This window comes from Parus major, chromosome 9, assembly GCF_001522545.3.
Source record: "Parus major isolate Abel chromosome 9, Parus_major1.1, whole genome shotgun sequence".
Lineage (NCBI taxonomy): Eukaryota > Metazoa > Chordata > Aves > Passeriformes > Paridae > Parus > Parus major.
In genome coordinates this window covers 24,931,208-24,949,880 of record NC_031778.1, presented here as the reverse complement: position 1 = coordinate 24,949,880, position 18,673 = coordinate 24,931,208, and the positions used below count along the sequence as shown (strand labels likewise).

General features: G+C 39.6%; 1 protein-coding gene across 2 annotated transcripts in view; it reads right to left on the bottom strand.

Annotated features, from left to right (window-relative positions):
- Positions 1-18,673, bottom strand: part of WWTR1 (WW domain containing transcription regulator 1) — a 44,925-nt gene that overhangs the window by 13,639 nt on the left and 12,613 nt on the right. For both annotated transcript variants that reach the window (XM_015637942.2, XM_015637943.2), the window contains exon 2: positions 5,693-5,829. In XM_015637942.2, the coding sequence (XP_015493428.1) occupies positions 5,693-5,829 (137 nt within the window). The remainder of the gene's footprint in view (positions 1-5,692; positions 5,830-18,673) is intronic.

The following is an 18,673-nucleotide window of genomic DNA, read 5'->3' as shown; positions in this document are numbered from 1 at the left end:
TTGAACTCTCAGGATCAATGCTTACTTTACTGACCCTAAACAAATTAACATCAGGCTTTCCACTATTTTTTTCTGTAATTTTTTCTATGTGACTGAAGTACAAAAGATACAAGCTTAATACAACTGGTTGATTTGTAAATTGGAGATAAATATTGCCAGCTTCTGCCAGAGATGAACCGTGTTAGTTTTTCTTACAGTCAGTATTTACACTTAATCTGATCAGGTGAAATTGGAGATGTCAAGAGCAAACTAAAGTACATGTGGCACCCTTCTCTCTCAGCCAGAAATTCTTCTCCCTTCTGAAGTGTTTGTGCGTGTGCATTTGTGTTGTGACATGTTCTGAAATGTTCTCCTCCTCTGTGTGACGTTCTCCTCCACTCAGTGCTGATGGTAGAGCATCCATGTCCTCTGTGGTGGCAGTCTCCTCCTAATGAACATGAGAACTACGCCAGGACCTTCTCCTCTGTCACAAAGGATTTCTACACCTGAGTGCACAAAGTCCCAAGCTCCTGCCCTGGTGCCACCCCTGACCCTGCTTTCAGCAGGAGGCTGGGTTAGAGCCCCTGCCCCCTCCCACCGCAGCTATTCTGTGATGGACACAACCAGAACTTGGGCAAGGCCTCAGCCGTGTGTGCAAACCCATCCAGGAAAGAAGTCCTCACCTCAAAACAGGCACCTCCACCTTTGTGAGCTCACAGAATTAATACTGATCTCCCAGGAACTGTCTCTCTATTCAGTACACCTGAATGAGCCCACTAATGAGGTTCTTATCAAACCTCTTTGAGGATGTGACCAGCAGACAGCTGATAAACCCATAGCACAGAGAAAAGTAATACAATCTGCTCCAGATATAGACAGAGTACAGGAACACTGAAAATCTCAGGAACTACAACATTAATTATGATTTTTTTCCCCTGCAAATGTGCATATTAATGAATTAATTTTGGCAAAACCTAAGAGAATATTTAAGTTACTACGTCAGTGTACAGAATTAAGGGTGATCCAGGTATATTTTCTGAAGGTCAGCAGACATTATGTATCAACCATCATTGCAGAACAGCCCCAGTCAGCAGGGACCTTGAAAGACCATCTTGCCCAAACTTACATGGAAAATAATACATTGCAGGGGAGAAAGAGGGTATATAGGGTAGAGTGGGTAGGAGATGGCTCAGCTCTAACACTTAAAAGATCCACATGAACACAGCTTGTCCTTGAGCTCCAGACCTTGTCATTCCTCCCCTGACAGCCAGGTCGTAATAACCACAGCATCCAAAACCCCTTCTGCCCATCAATCCCATCTCTGTGCACAGTCTGATGAAACACACAAGTTCTTTCTCATACCAGAAGAGGTAAAACCAGACACACCTTTCTGTAATTGCTGCTGCTGCAGTGTCCGCTGTGGAGAGAAGCAAAGGGGACGCTGGTGGCCAGGCAGTGGGGAGCACCAGGGACACCCCACCTGGCTGGGCTTTGGTGGCCTGAGTTAGACCAAACACCAATTTTAACCACAGTTAGATAAATCAAAAGCCCCTATCCTTTCACAAAGTGGCAGTGCCCAAAACTCTCAAAGCAGCAAATTCTGGGCACTGCTTAACACAGGTTTCTGTCACTCACACGGGACATGGAGGAACTGTGCCTCACAGCCTGCAACTGCTATTTGCTCCGAGGCCCAAATCCCACATCCAGCTGTGCCACAGGATGGCCAAGAAGTTTTCTGGGGTTTTTTGCAGACAGTGTGTTCTTCTTGTATAAGCTTTTTAAGGAACTCACATTTAAATTCACATATAAATTCACATATAAATACAAGCTAACTTACACAGAAAACATAAATGCTATTAGGGGGGTTCAGTATTTAATGTCCAAGTAAGTTGCAAATTGTTAAATTTGGAAAATATTTAAATGAAGACCAGATTATGTTTACCCACTGGATGAAAACTACAATTATAAAAGAAATTGGTTTAAAACACTTTGAAGGGAGAAGGATGGAAATAACAATGGTTGTGAGTGTTGCATAATGTAGAATAAAGAAAGACTACAAAACAAGTACCACTTAATTTTAAAAATCTTGCAAAAAAACCTCCTGTAAGGACCTAATTTTTCATCTAAATCTTGGTACATATAGCTCAAAATCATCCTCCACAATCTTTTTAGACAAGGGAATGCCGTGAAGGCAGAAGGGTGTGTGACCCTCAGCTCGGGGCACGGCAGCTGCCCTCTCCTTCCTCTCAGGCACGGGGTCCTGTGGATTGCTCTCCTTGCCCAGGGCCCTAGGCCTGACAACCAAAACAAGGATTTAGACTAATCCCTCCTTCCACAAAGGAATACTGCAATAACTGACTGGCAAGAGATAGTTAACACCTTATCAATCAGCTGGAAAAGACTGTTTAGGAATGGGCAGAAAATTAGGACCTGTGCAGAATCAGCACCACAGTAAATGACATTTCTGAAGTCCTTATGAAGATGCAAGAAATACACTGTTTCTTCTTGTCTTCAGTCTGAGGCTGATGACTTTCCCTTTTGCTTCCAACAACAAAACATACACTGAAAATATTCCTATTAATGCTGCGTTTTCCTGAGTATATACATCTACAAATCATCTTAGAAGTGTAGTAATGGTAAAATGTTAAGAAAAGACAAACTGAACAAGTCTGAATATAGGCTAACCTCCAAGAACATGCTTTCAATCTACATGACAAATTTTCCTTTTCATTCATGAAATGCCACTGAATTTAGAGGTGGTGTGTAAATGAGCACAGAAATTTGCCTAGCATATATTACTTTTCTGTAAATTTAATAAGATGCATCAAAGGAAAAAACTCCTGATGCCTTTGCTCTGTAACATTTAAAAGGCAGTGCTTTAAATGTTAGTGTGAAAACTAACACTAATGAAGTGTTCACTTACAGCTCATAAATAGGCAACATAAAACCATAGTAAGAGAAAAGGTAGAAAAATACAGCAGATTTTTTAAAGTATGACTACTAACTTCAACCAACTTTCACTATCTGCTTTTGTATGCCTCCAACACAGGCATACTGTGATTTGGTATCACTTAGTCACACTCTGTGCTTCGATAAAATGTTTTTCAGTGCCTTTGTACAATTCCCAGCAAATACTGCTGAAAGGAGTTTACAAACCAAAGCAACAAGCTGTACCAAACAAACAATATTTTCCTCTTCCTCATAAGAAGTACAAGGAAAACACATGTGTTAGTAATTGGAAGTGCAGACCAGTGTGCAGACCTGAAATACTTAAATCCTTTTCTTTTAAGTGTCACATCTTCAAAAGAAAATAAACTTCTTTTAGTTCCTACAGTACAACAACAAAAACAAAGCAAAGCAAATAAAAAAAGCTAAGGCAAAAGACAGATGCACAGACTTGATCTGCTGCCAAGTCGTAAAGCTAGAGCCAGCAGAGTGTTCCTGCTGCAGTGCTGCTCTCACTGTGAGCTGCTCCTGGCCCCGTCCAGCACAGCACAGCAGCACTAAGAGCCTTCCTTTTGGCTACAGCAATCTAAAAACACAGACATTCTACTTTAGTACGAGACTCACACCTATGTTGAACTGCCACATGAAGTACTCAGAGGCTGCAGTGTTCTGCTCAGATCACTACAATCTTTGTGTGCTATTCCTCTATGTATAGATACCTGCATATACACACAGCTTCTAGATTAAATCTTGTAAGAGATATTTTTTAATAAAACAGTGTCACATTTAGTGTGCCTTTGAAAGCCATCAAAATGAGAAAAAGTTCACCAAGACATATTGATGGAATGTTTTCTGGATTAAATAAATATGGACACTGTGTAGATTTTTAAATAATATTTTTCCAGGGAAATTCAATCTCACATTTGAACCACTATGCCAAGAACTGCATATATACCTACACAAAAAGTAGAACCCCATCATATATATGTATATGTATATGTGTGTGTGTAAATATATCTATATCTATATATGTATCTATAAATATAAATATGAATATATAAATATAACTATAAATATAACTATAAATATAACTGTAACTATAGCTATAACTATAACTATAACTATAAATATAAATATAAATATAAGAAGGCTACTGAATGAAATACAGATTGTATTTAATGGGTCAGATTTTGAGGTCTGTGGAAATACCCTTTTGGGCACCTGCAATACCTTCAAGAACAGATTTTCATTATAGACTTATTTCTAATCTTTTGAATCTCAAGAAAGACCCTCCTCTAAAATTCAGTATACATGTGTTTTAGTCCAGGATGGCTTTCATTCACTTCCACTAATAAACTGAGGGGGAAAATGCTCTGCACACTGTCCTGATTTATGCCACTGCTGTTTTTGAACTAGGGACAATGTAACAGATGTTAACATAAGTGGAGGAGTTGGTAAGAACAGAGCTGCTGTCCTATTCTTACCTCTTGGCCATTCCAGCACTGCTATAAACAGACTGACCCACACGCAGCTGTGCTCTGAAGCCACAGCAGAGCAGTTGTTAGTTTTACCATCTGCTATGACACTCTTGCAGATACCCTAACCTTCCAGATTTTATCTGTGGATATCCACACTCACGTTATGGTTTGCTACTGCCAACCAAATCTTGTAACATAACCAATGCTCTTACTGCATATATGCAAGCAAGGCAGTTGATGAGACAAAGGTAGAAAAAAGAACTGAAGTTAATTACCTCTGAGGTAGGTCTAGGTGTTTCTTATAAATTTAAGACAGAAGTAAATATTGCACTACTTCTATCAGTGATCAGTAGCAGACAAATGTTCAGCATTTTCTTGGCATGTGAAGTGACAGCACTCATGCACCACACTGCAAGCTGACAGTCAAGAAATCATGAGATCAACGTAGCAAAAATTAACCAGAACAAGAATCTGCTATGTGTTTTTAAGCCTTCCTTTTTGACATAGTTTTGTGATCTTGAGCCTGTAAGCTCACCTGTTCTCACCTTCTTGAGCAATGTAAAAGTCAAATCTTCAGAAGTGAAACATTAGGGATTATTTGAAATTCTCAATTATACATGAAAATGTTTTCTTCCATTTACAAATTTTCCTTAAAATTTTAGAGTTTTCATGGCTTTATTTTCACTAAGGCTTAAATCTGGCAATATCAGATTGATGTAAATTGACAACTGAATTTACACCTGAAGTGCTAAACAGAAACAGCAGGGGAACCATACCAGTGGGTAGTTCATACTGCAGAGCAGACTGTTCAGTAGTTTGTAAGTTGCTTCCAGTGCAGAACCTCACTATGCAAAAGCCCCACCACCATAAACAAACTAACAAGCAAAGCAGCTACACCTTCTGACCTAAACAAAACACAGAACTAACTGTGGACAGGTTATCTAACAGCTTGGACATGACATGACGGGCTTATGGGGGTTTTATACCACCTCAGTACAGAAAAGCACAGACAGAACTTATTTTCCTATGTCTAATACTACACCAAAAAGCCATGGAGGCCCTAAAATAGAACAGGAGATGTTAGAACTTCACCTCAAACAGTAAAAATTTGCTTGCTGCCAAGTCAACAGAGGGGAAAATTAAGTAAATGAAGGGAAAAACTACTGTTAGGTCTGACAGCAGAATCAGACCTACCTTCTCGAACCAAAAATTACTTTGACAAACAAATCAAGAGGTGTCTCTCCTATCTCTTTTGTGTTTTCACCAGAGAGACGCCATCCAGTACTCACTGAGATTTGGCTGAGACATTGCCATGGACCGCTGTGGCACCGCTGTGGACGTGGCTGCAGGATGGTGGCTGACATGACTCAGCGGCTGGCTCACAGGCTTTCGAGGATCTTGCCATGTTGTAATTTTTTCTATGTGACTGTGGAAGAAAAGATGCAAGCTTAACATAAAATACCTGGTATATTATACAAACAGTTAAGCATAATGTCACAAAAGTCCTATTTGTTTTTCTTATTCCACATCTGCCCTTGTCATCTCACCCTCACCCACTTGAAATTATCTATCATCTGGTTGTTTTTCTTCTGATCTTCTGCCCCTGCTGTTCTAACTTCTTCTGCTCTACTGTTGAATAATTACTTTTACTTGAACAATTGGTAAATTCTGTTGTCATACTGAAAATCTGTAATACACACCCATGTTCATATTATTTAATTGTCCAAAAGTTGTTTATTGCTCTCCTACCAGTCTTTTTCTACATATTCAATATATGGCCATTCCTCACTCAGCAATAGTCATTTTGCTGAGCGTTGAAAAGTCAAGTGTTTGTCCTGCCAAATCCAACTGCCTTGTTGCTTTCCACACTATGAAAATGAGCCTTTCTGTGTATCTCCAAGAATACCAGCATATATTCCCACTACCAAACCAGGCAGATTACAGCCTCATGACTCACGTGTAATCACCAATTTCTCTGTAAAGGTACTAAGACTTTTTATTGCAATATAGTTAACAACATACCTACCATGTCAGTATGCATATACATATATTACCCTGTATATATACCCATACATACATGTATTACTCTGAAAAGAGTGGAGTCATGCACATATCCACATAAATTTTACAGGGAGGTAACTATAACAATGATCACTGTAAAATATTTTTGGCCACAGAATTCAGTGGTGAAAAAACTATGGTTCTGTTGAATCTGAAAGTTTACACTGAAATGCATCTGTTTTGTAAGAAACTTAATAGGACAAGCATTTTAAGGATGAGCATGTAATTCTAATTGAAACAAGAAAAGAAAAAGGAAGTAACTTAAAGCAATCAATAGTCTGGTATCTATCGAGGGATTGCCTGGCTCCAAGCCCAACCAACTAACCATGATACTGTCTGTACTTGAGCGGGTTCACCTCTACTGGTTTTTTGTTACAAAGAGGTAAATCTTTAAGAAGAACATGTCAAGAGGTATAAAAATTTAAACATTCTGTGTCTGGAAAACCACTTTGATCTAAAATTTTGCACAATTTTCATAAAATTATATTTTCATAAAAGAACAGTCTAAAGTCTTTACTGAGCCCCATCTTACACTTGCCATTGCTTTTGCAGACCCTCGTGGCATGTCCACCACTGCTGTCACCACTCCACACCCAGCTGATCAGCAGACCAATTTCACAACCAAGTTTCAGTATATATTGTGATGTACATCTCAGGTATTACCAAAAATAGACCATTTTTTAAAGAACAGAAAAATCTTTATGTCATCTGTAGCCGTTTTCTTCTCCTAATATTTTGCATTTAATGCACAATTCTCAAATGGAAGATCACACTTTTACGTGAATGTTACTCAGCCTCAAACTGCTGAGTCACTTCCTTTCTTCACAGCTTCTAGAGTATTTGTTTGTTATTATTCACAATGAAACCACTCACCATTGCTTCTCTCTAGGATTAAAACACTTTATTTTCCCCTCATTGAAAATCTTTATTACATTTCAGCTTTTCTTCTCTTTACTATTACATTTCAAGAACACGGTGCATGAAGTCAAAGAGCCTCAAATCTTAACAATATCTTGCCTCATCTATAATATTAAACAGAACTGTAGATAAGTAAGGAACTTCTATGACTTGCTTTTATAACTTTTATATGATTCTTATTTGAGGCATGTGCAAACATATGACAAAGCAGCCCCAAAATCCATACTAAAATTCTCACTTCCAAGTTTTCATAGGCAATTTTTGCATCTCTGATTGTCATAAATCCTAGTGTCAGAGCAGGCCATTTCTCAACAAGGTCTTCATTCATAAACAAGCAGAACAGGAAAGCACATATGTCCATTTTAGCTTCTGTTTCTGCATCATGGGTGAGACTGATGGGGGTCTCCATATGCAAACAAGAACTTTACACAATAAAATCAGGGAAAGATAAATATTTATCACTCAAATTAGATACACAAGAATCTGACATGTAGGACAGAGAACATGCTACCCTAACTGCTTCTCCAATCTGCTCAGATCATGGCATTCCTAACCATAAAACCTAACCTGCAACTCTCCAATTCAGCAAGTGGCAAATTGTATCCCAACAGTGGACCCTCATTAAAGAAAAATTAAACCAAAGCTCACATCTAAAAAGCTGAGTATTTTACTCAGACTTCAGGATTCTGTTCCACCTGTTGAACCTTAGGCTTTTCTTAAATGCCTCTTGTTTGGGTGTCTGTGGACCTGATTTTCCCTGAGCCTGAGAGAATTACAGCCCATCAGTGGCTGATCTGTTCCCAAGGGGAAGTTTCTTGGGAGATCTCTCACTCATGGACAATATTTGTAAACCATTTTACTTTCTTGAAACAGTTCTGCAAAACTGTAGCTAGCATGTTTTTCTCTTGTCCCACCAACGGGACAAGAGGTGGTGTTCCCTTTACCAATCATGTTAACCCTGCAGGGTAAGACCCTATAAAAGCTGCAAAGTTCAGAGAATAAAAGCCCTTTTCCTAGCAGCTCTTTCTGGTGTGCTGCATTTGAACCCACACTTATACATGGTGTCCAACAGCAATGGGTGTCAGCCTCCCACTTTGAAATGTCAGTGTTCCTCTGAATTTGTGCTGCTGCTTTCTGTAACTGCAAGGCTCAAATGCCTGACTTCCACTGCAGCTATGCCAAGACATCTCAGTGAGTTTAAATCAGCGTGCAGCAGCATGAGGGACACCAATTCTCCTTCTGCTTGTATGTACTCCAACAGCTGATGTGTCTCACTGGGTTCTATTTTCAGACCTTTTTTTTTTTTTTTTCTGGTATTAGGAAATTCAAACTCACCTAAAAAGGTCATAGGGGAACTGAGAAAGACAAACTGATTATTCTATAAGTGCACTATTACCTGAAATAACACAAACATGGAGTTTGACTACAGTGCCGAGGTTTTTTGGGGTGCTTTATCGGGGCTTGAGCTTAGGGACTGAGTGTGGATTTTGTGACTGAGCCACATCAAAGTGAAGCTGCTGCTGAGTGGGAAGCTGGCGACTCACCATGCCCCTCCAAGGGAGCCACACTCACACTGCCTTGGAGCATCTCCAGCCATCCCTTCCGGCTGCACCACCAAAGCCAAACATTGGGAAATCTGTTTACATCTCCTGGAGCAGAGCCAAAGCATTGCCCAACCTTCTCTGCGTCCCTCTGCTCCCTGTAAACAAAAACAGCACAGAAAGAAAGTGCATTGGAAGTCAGAGGCCATTCAAACTGCTCTGACACTGTGTGATGTGGCAGATAGGCCTTTATACAGAGGGGAAGTCTTTTAAATTTAAGAAAATTACCTCAGGGACACAGTATTTGAGTCCATTGTATGAGCTTGCTCAGACTACTGCAGTGTAATTTCTGGTAAAACTGCAGCCAGAGCCCCACACTATTCCAGCTGCCACCACCACGTGGGATGCAGCAGCAAAAGGCTGTGTACAAACTCACAGAATATTGGGCGTCTGTAAAAGTCTAGTATCATCTGCTTCTTAATAACCTTAGTTCTAGTATTCTTCTTTATGTGATCTTTATGTCTTACAGTCACAGGTGAGGAAAACGTGAGATATGAACGGGAATGATTTTTATCTTTAGAAAGAATTACCCTATTGTGCACATGTCCAGTTCTCACAGAAATGAATGGAATTTATGTGTATATATGACACTACACTATCAAACTGGGCTAAATGCTTCCCAGCAGTAGTTACATTTGCTGGGACATTTAGAGACCTCTAAACCCACTGCTCAGCACGGACACATCACCTCCTCCCTAAGGATGGCAGCAGCAGCAGTGCCACTGTCACACCTCCATGAGTGCCTTGCCTTTAGGTGGTGAGTTTGGCCAAGGGTAGGGCCAGGAATCTCTGAGGGGGATCAAGGGGATGAAGAAAATGCTATAATTAGGCAGCACTTCACAGCAGCTAATGGCAGCTGCTGGAGCTGGTGGGAGCACTGCTGGGGGTGCCACAACAAGCAGCAACTGTCCCCAGACCGAACACAAGCGGTCACTGCCCCGTGCCTGTCCCACCAAGGTCACCTTGTGCCAGCACCTGCTGGCTCTGCACACCAGGGGATGCACTGCTGCTACTGCCATCCCTCTAATCCAAAAGCATAAGGAATTCATTGTTCACTAGAAAACAGCAGGTGAGAAATATTTTAGATTACCTCTTATTAAAAAAACTGTACATATGCTGTATGTTTTCCTGGATATTGAAAGAGAAATTGTGAATGCTTCTTGCTGGGAAAGGCAGGATGTGGTCCAACAAGTGGATGAGAATACAGTGTCCTGTCCATAGATGCAGCTGGACGTTTTCCTTTGCCATGCTGCTTTTCCCCTTCTCTCACTATAGCCTGGAAAATTTCAAGAGCCAAGTTCTGCTCTCATCACAACATGAAAATACTTTACAGAAAGTACAGCACCACATCCTAATGTCATGCATTCACCTGTACATTTGATAACTGTAACTCTTTAAGCAGACTGCAGCAGTCCTCACGATGTAGGAGGTACCTTCAAACATGGAAGAGACAGTCACTTCTCTTACAAGTGCTTGAAAATCCTGCAATTTCAGAGGGACAGCCCAATTTTTATGGCTTGTCACTTGCTTACAGCTCTGTTAAATTCAAACTTAAGTGGAAATGTGACTGAATTATATTATGATCTGAATCACATCCTGCTAAAAACAATGAGCTTCGTGCTGGCATGAACCCACATAGAAAATGTTTGGAGAAAATTCTTGACTGGCATCAACAGTTTACATGCCAGACTGTGCAGACAAAGCATCAATGTCATTATGTTGGCAGATGTCTCAGACTTATTTTTCAGTTTATATTCACATTACCCCCCAAAAAAGGGGATGTGGAAAGTTTAACAAAATAAACACAGCTAACTCAATGTTAGCTTCTCTTCATTCCCTCAATGCAGTCAAGCATTGTGATATCACAGTTTTAATTATCTAATCATATGCTTTTTTCAGAGAGTACCTGTCTTGCTCACTAAGTACATTTCACTATTCAAAGGCTGTTTCTGATGTGCTAAGAAGTATTTTCTTTAACTAACATGCAGCTTCATCCCATACCTACTGCAAAATTCTCAAACTCTGTTCTAGTGGCAAGTGTAATAAACTGTCTTTAAAAGACGATGAGAAAATCATCATAGTGAAACTTCAGACATCTCCATTCGGTTTTTCAAGGCTATCCCCATTCTACAGATCAGGGGTACAGCATATTTAGCAGGATCCAGTGAAACATCTAGCCCCTGAATCTACAAAGTACATACTGCTTTTGTGTTCAAAACACAGCTTCCAGTGACTTCAGCTACCCCTGTGTGCATATTATGAATCACAGGGAGGCATGGAGGAGGGTGTTAGTATAGCTTGGAGGGGGTTCTTACTTTCAAATACATGCACCCTTTCAAGCAATTATATAGAGATAGAAATATACCTTTTTTTTTCAGCAAGCACAAAAACATGAAAAGAAGATAAAGGACTAGGGCTTTCCTGTAAGCTACCTTTTGAAGACGCAACTTGACAAATGGGTAAGATGCTCATTTCATGGGACAATACTTTGAGACCAGGAAAATGAGATAGCTACAGTGTATTTCCTGCTATTTAGCACATCTGCCTCAACATGTGGAGGTTTCTTGATATTTCCTAATGTCTGGGGCAGACCAAAGGGCACTTGGGCTGTTACAAATAAAACCAAGTTATTTTTCTGCATTCTAAATCACAAATGATGCATGAGGTAGTTTAAGGTCCCAGCTGAAGCCTGGCAGGTCCTGTTAGGATGCACAAGCTGGGGGCTCCACGGTCACGGCAGGGCCTTGCCCAGCCTGTGGGCACAGAGGATCCAGATGGACACCTCGGTCAGCTGGGTGAACTTACAGAAACAAACCTTGCTGAGTGCTTCAGCTAAATTAACAGACTGATCTGCCTGAGCCCCATGTGAAGAAAATGGAGAAGAAGATTTGAAAAGAGGAGGACAGGGCCAGGCCACTGCTCTCAACAGCCAGGACAGCATCAGCTGTGAAATGGCTGGGACAGTGTCAGCCTATTTCACAGTCAGTTCTGACAGAGGAAGGAAAAATAGGAGAGACTGACAAAAACCTACAGCAGTATTTTCATTTTATACCAAAATCAGACATCAAAAGACACATGCTGTACTAAGGTTTTAGTATTAAGAACTTCCCTCTCTGAAAAGGAAGAATTTTGTCTATTCTTCAGGCACTTCCAAAGCACTTGCTGGCACTTCAGAGTAACCTGGTGCAGCCACTGTGTGTCCACAGCTCTTGCAAAGCACTCGAGGTGCCCCCACGGACACCTCGAAACAACCAGGGGCTCAGACACATCTGCTGCCACAGCAATTTAATTAGATGACAACATTACTCACTGTTAATAAGGAATGCACAAATTTTGCCTTATTCAAAGCCAAAATGTTAATAATATTTTGCAGAAATACACATCCAGGATATACATGTGGAACTAAAATAGCTATTAGGTGGAAGAGCTTAGAGCTGCATGTTCCCAATTCAATTTCTGCTGTTAAACAGTTAGAGAGAATGAGAATATATCATTCCTTACATCACTAAAAGCACACAAATATAAAATCCAGTATTTCTCAATCACTTTCCTTTAGAGTGCAGAAATTAGTAACAGTCTAATATTAAGGCACTTGCTGTGGGAGCTGAAGTGATGCTCTGCAGTACTCCAGCTCACAAGTTTTAGCTAATTATGGCACTTGCTTTTTCAGACACCAATAATGTTTCATGAAAATTACATGAAGCTTTAACGAGGAGCCACAATGTAATTATTAAACTGACTGAACCATGGACTTTGTTCTCCTGCTGCATGTTCATCATCATCTCTGATCTCAAAGCTGAAACATTACATCTGTATTTGAATATTTATTACGCTATGGTAAGTAACTCCTTCAGTGAAGAGAGTTGCTCTTTTCTGGAATTAGTTTCAGCATAATTTGCTGTGAAGAGAACTTTGAAAATGTCCTGCTAAGCTCCCCTGTAACTGACTGATTCCATTGTTGGTGTACATGGAGGCCTTAAAAAACATTAAACTAGTTATACAAATGGATACAAAACACCCTTTGAGTTCTATTGACAACTTTTAGAACTTGGATGAAATCCCAGTTCTTGAGAGAAAGAGAAAAAAGGTACTGAATGAAGCTATTATTGAGAATATTCTTAGGGTTTTTTAGTGTATAGAATATATAATAGCATTAATGCATTTGTTTACTTGATGAGTGCCTGTAGCACTCATATTTAAAGAGATATTAATGATCTTATTAAAACCATATTTATTAGATTCAGGGGAAAATGTAGCAATTTGAAGACAAAGCATTCTTTTGTGAAAAATACATGGCATTTTCAGATGCCTGTAGATTCTGAAATTGCTGAACAGGTTTTAGAATGAAAGGTAACTATCTCTCCTCTGCCTGAGCTAGAGGGCTATCCCCAGCTCTTGTGAGTGAACGTCTCACTTCACCAGTATAAAAGCCATGTCAAAGGGGACCACAATGATGAACAATCATGGTTTGCATACATAAAATATAAATTGGTGCGGTCTTGTAACAAGAATGGGAGAAGTGACCCAACCTAATAAACCATCTTTGACTGCCAAGGTGGCATTCCTAGACAAGGTGTTATTACTTTAACATATTCCACATTCTAATAGAAATTAATACATAAACGAGAACTCCCCCTTCAGCTACGCAGAGTCCCCTTATACAGACACACTGAAAATCCTGCCCAGGCAACAACAGGTGGCAGGATAGAAAAACAACCCAGAGCAAAACAGGACACAAAATACCTTTGAAGCTCTAGAAAGAATACCAAACATTATATGTTAGCTGGCTGGAGGCAGAGAAATGTACGATTCCACAGAATTTACTCCCAGAATTCTCTTCTGTAATCCAAATTTTTATTTCATGGGTCTCCTGAGTCTGTCAGAAAATCACTATTAATGTTTCCAGGGTATTGTGCATTTTGGCATGTTCATTAACAAAAAAACCCAAACCAAACAAACAAAAAAAAACCAACAAAAAAAACACCTGGATTTTTTTTCTAGTACTGGTGCTTTTTTAATGAGATAATTTAGAGGGCTGAATTATCATAAGATCAGTAAGACTCTATTTTGCTATTTAACCAACAATTATGCACTGTTTTTGCTTTGTAATTTGAAAACTAACTTGTCAAGAGCTGTCAGATCATTGCAATATATTCAAGTACACTTCTGTAAAGGGTTTTTGTTGAAGAAATAAAACTATTTTGTACTCCCTAAGTAGGCCCATCTGCAATCCTGCCTGCCTTCTGATTTTGAAATCATACAGAGAACAGCATTTCCTCAAAAGACAACAAAATATTTTATCACAGTCTCTAGAATTTCTTTCCACAAATGCAGAGCAGTTTTTCTAGCTTTTTCTTATGACAAACTTTCGAACTGCTTGGTCAGGATTTCCAGACAGTAACACAGATGGGTTTGAGGAATAGCTTTCCCAAACAGACAATCCACTAGAAACTGAACCTGCCTCAAAATACACACATTTGTGCAAAGCAGTTCCTGGTACTGCAGCTCACAGTCAGAGATCATTCTCACAACCTCAGCTTTCAGGTCAGTTTATTTATGAAGCCCCAAAAAAGCCAAAATAACTTCTGTTCTCTGAACTTCACAGACAGCAATATTTATATTTTAATATGCATGCCAGTAGCTACAACACAACAGACACACAGAGCAGAACTAGATACTAAAATTTATTTTTTTTTTCCCTCCATGGCCCAAATCCCCAACTCTTCAGACCAAGATTTACAACCTGTAAATAAGACTTTAGTATGCCAAAGTGCAAATGCAAAAGCATTTTCTCCCATGATTTAGTTACAACATATCCAACTAAAAATAATGTTTAGGTAACAAATTTCATTCAATATATCACAGACATAATTATTTAGATATGTTTAGACCCAAAATTACTTTGAGTCTATATTTATCTACCTCAATAGTGGTTATGAGGTATATAGAATTATTTAAAATATAAAGCCACTCAAATCCCTCAGTATTTTAGAAAATCATTTGTTGTTGAAATATCATCAGGAACAACTTTGTGACTGGTACCTGTAAACAATGAAGTTTTATTCACTTGATTCAATGCGTCACACTTCTATTTTTATCCAACCACAAATTCTGGGTTTTGGTCCTTTCTATCCTTTCAAGTCTTGTATGGTGCAGACTAATCACAGAATTGTAAGAACCACTGTTTCAAACCTATGTGCTTAAAGTTAAATAAATACTACAAATTTCTTTTATCAATGCAGTATGTAAATAAGGACACAAACACATGGTTACCTGATGGAGTTGTACTGCCCAAGCATTTCTGCAGGTCTCAGAGACCTTGCACACAGCATCTCCACTGACCTCAGTGCCACTGGTGACCTTCCTGCAGACACCAGAGGGGGTGAGAATCCACACCTACCCAAAAACAATCAACAAAGCTGCTTGTCGTCCCCCTCCAGCCCCAACCCTGCAAACCCAAAACTTTCAGATCTCATTCACACAGCAGAAGAAAGGCTCCAGACACCACAAGCAGAGAAAGAAATCTATCAGGATGCCTTTGGCATTTCCTCTGTAAAATAAGTTCAATAGGAGAAAATCTGCTTCACTTAAATGAATGCTGAGATAACCATGACTTTGAATACATCTGGACTTATCTTACTTCCTCCATTTGGACCATTTAATCACTACTGAGAATACAGTGAGGAAAACAGACAATTCAGGAGATACATAATTCTTAAACAGACAAAAGGTAGAACAGAATGTTGCCCTCTTTTTAAGTCCTCAGAAGGTGAGGAAAAGGAAAGTAATCAACCAAACTCAACTGCTGGAGCTAAAGGAATGTGAAGCACGGCTCTCTCCTCTTCCCTATAAGATTAAGAAATCCATTAGGACTTCTGATATTCAAACACACCACTCAATTTCAGGGCCTGAAGAAATGTCTGATGGATTCTATGCAAATAATGACAAAACCCTGTCTTGATTATCAACACCAGCATCTTCTCCACTATTCCCTACAACCCATTTAGAGGGTTCCCTCACAACATGGAAAAATTTCCATGGCTTCAATCTCTTATATGGCACGTGCATGAGAAAAATACCATCAATTCTTCCAGTGCAGTCACAAGAAACAAATTAAAATTGCTCAAACCCCTATAAACATCTGTTGGTTTACCTGTTTATATTACCCTCTTACTTTTCATTTTGAAGGTCAGCTAAGAATATAAAAATAAGGTCTAAAAGAAATGGTTCTTTTCACAGTCAGCACTAGTTATCCACTGCCCTCTGTTCACACAACTTCAACTTAGAGTTATGTGCTGTGAGGGCCTCAGTGCCTCACTTTAATAGACAAAAATGGGATCAGGTTATGAGTAACTTTTTCAGAAGCTTCTTACAAAACTCTGACTCCAAACACATTGGTTCCAGCTGTTCACAAAGTTTTAGTACACAAAGGTCAGGAAATGTCCTACTTGGATTATTTTTTTCTTTATGATTCATGGTGGAGGTGATTAGCTAGCAGATGAATTTTTCTTGGACACTATTTCTACCTTCCATATGAGTTGATCAGTTCCCATGGAAGAAAAGGCAGGACAAATAACCACACTAATTGCCAGAGTTCAGAAAGTTGACCTTTTACAATCTCAAAACTAATGTGTATCCAGGAAATCCTGCCAGACAGTCAGTGTTTGCAAATGGTTGGGAAATGTGATCATTTGCCATGAAAAACAGATGAAAAGCAGGAGCTGGTTAAAAGACCAGGTCTTTCCTGAAACAAAACATTTCCAGAATAAAGAAACGATGTCTCAAAGCTGACAGTTGACCTGAGTTTAGGAAGGGTGACAGTTCTGCTCTGGTGCTTTCTGCACATGAGAATTTAAAAATGAGACCAGAATTTCAAGTAAGATTTAGCTGAACATAAGGAATTTCTGTCACTTCTGACACTGCAGTAATATTCCAATCAAACACAGTCTATTTGAAAAGAGATATTTTTAAGTACAAATGTGGACAAGGAAGACATCCCTTAAGCTCAGAATAATGTATAAAAGTATCAGACGTTTAGCAACGTAGGTGCATCTTACTGATTTCTAATGGGGTGCAAGGAACACGTGTCTGAGGATTCCTGGTATGAGAAGATGGGCAGATGTCACAGGAATACACTGTGCTGTGTTCAAAAGGAATAATGCTGTGAAATGGAGGCAGCACAAATTACACATATTACACATATTATTAGCAAGTCAGATGCAGCCCCTAAATCTATTTATGGAGGAATGCAAGAGAGTGACTGATCAGGCAATGTTTAGCCTAGACATTTAACCTGGCTGACATACAATTTTGACTGGGGAGTAGTGTGGGATATGTGTGTGTGTATGGAGAGGCTGGAGAAAAATGGCAGCAACCCTCAGAAAAGTTGTCTTTTTTAATAATAAAATGTTGTATCACAGCTACAAAAAATGCTGACACTGACTGAAAAATACAGTTTAAAAGGCAGTGTCCTAATTAAGCTGTAAAACTTCCTAATACACCATTTAAAATCTGGTACCTAAAATCTCTTTTTTAAAATGTAGTAGGAATGAAATATTTCAGACCAGTTTCTTATCTGAAAAACAGCCTCCCTGTATTTCAACTGGACTTCTTAGTAAAGAAATGCAGAATTATTTAATAAAAACATAATATCCTGAGCTGGAAGGGACCCATGAGGATTATCCAGTCCAACTCCTGATTCCACTCAGGGCAACCTAAAAGTTAAACCAGTATCTGAGAGACATCCAAACACTTTTTGGCCAACAAGGGGCTTGGGACCACTTCCCTGGGGAGCTTGTTCTAGTGTCTGATCATCCTCTCAGTGAAGAGCTTTAGCCTGATGTCCAGTTTGAGCTTCCCCAGCACAGCTTTCTGCCAGCCCCTTGTGTCCGTCCCCAGGGGATGGGGAGAAGCACCCAGCACCTCCCTCTGCTCCCCCCGTGAAGAGCTCACAGCCATCTCAGGTCACCCCCAGCCCCCTCCTCTCCAAGCTGCACAAATCCAGTACGTCTGCCCTCCTTTAAATTTCACATCATAAATATTTTTCTGGACTATATTTTATTATTATTCAAAGTCTTAAAATCCTTTATGGTTTTTCGAAAGAGGGCAAAGACTTCGTAACATCCGAAGTCAAACAGTGAAAATGAAGTGAAAATGAAGTGAAAATGAACCTCTGACCAGAAAAAAAACCCACTAGGAGGGAAAAGAAGCTTTGTAAAAATGTAAATTAAGATATGACCTGCAAGGTATTCTCTCATCTTAATAAGATTCTGTGATGTTTTATTGGTATACTGAGTTCAGCAGAGAGTAATAAAGCAGTCCTATTAAAAAATTTAGCTTGTAAAATTTAACTATATCTTGACAGTTTCATAATTCACATTAATGAAAGTAATTAGATTATTACCTGAGTACTAAGAGCAATCATCCTCTATTTTGGTTTTTAATTCAGCTTACATTAGCCAAAAGAAAATCAGAGTCTTTTTTCTTAGCTAAACTGAACTGGGACTGAAGCTACACATCAGATGCCCCTAAAGGCACAGCTGAAGTCAGAGGTGCTGGCACTGCTGTGACAGAGCTCACACAGAGAACGGCTCGGAGCTGCTTCCCTGTCTCACTGCCAGGGCCAGGCCAGAGCAGCAGCAGCAGCAGCAGCAGGAACAGGAGCAGGAGCATGAACAGGAACAGGAACAG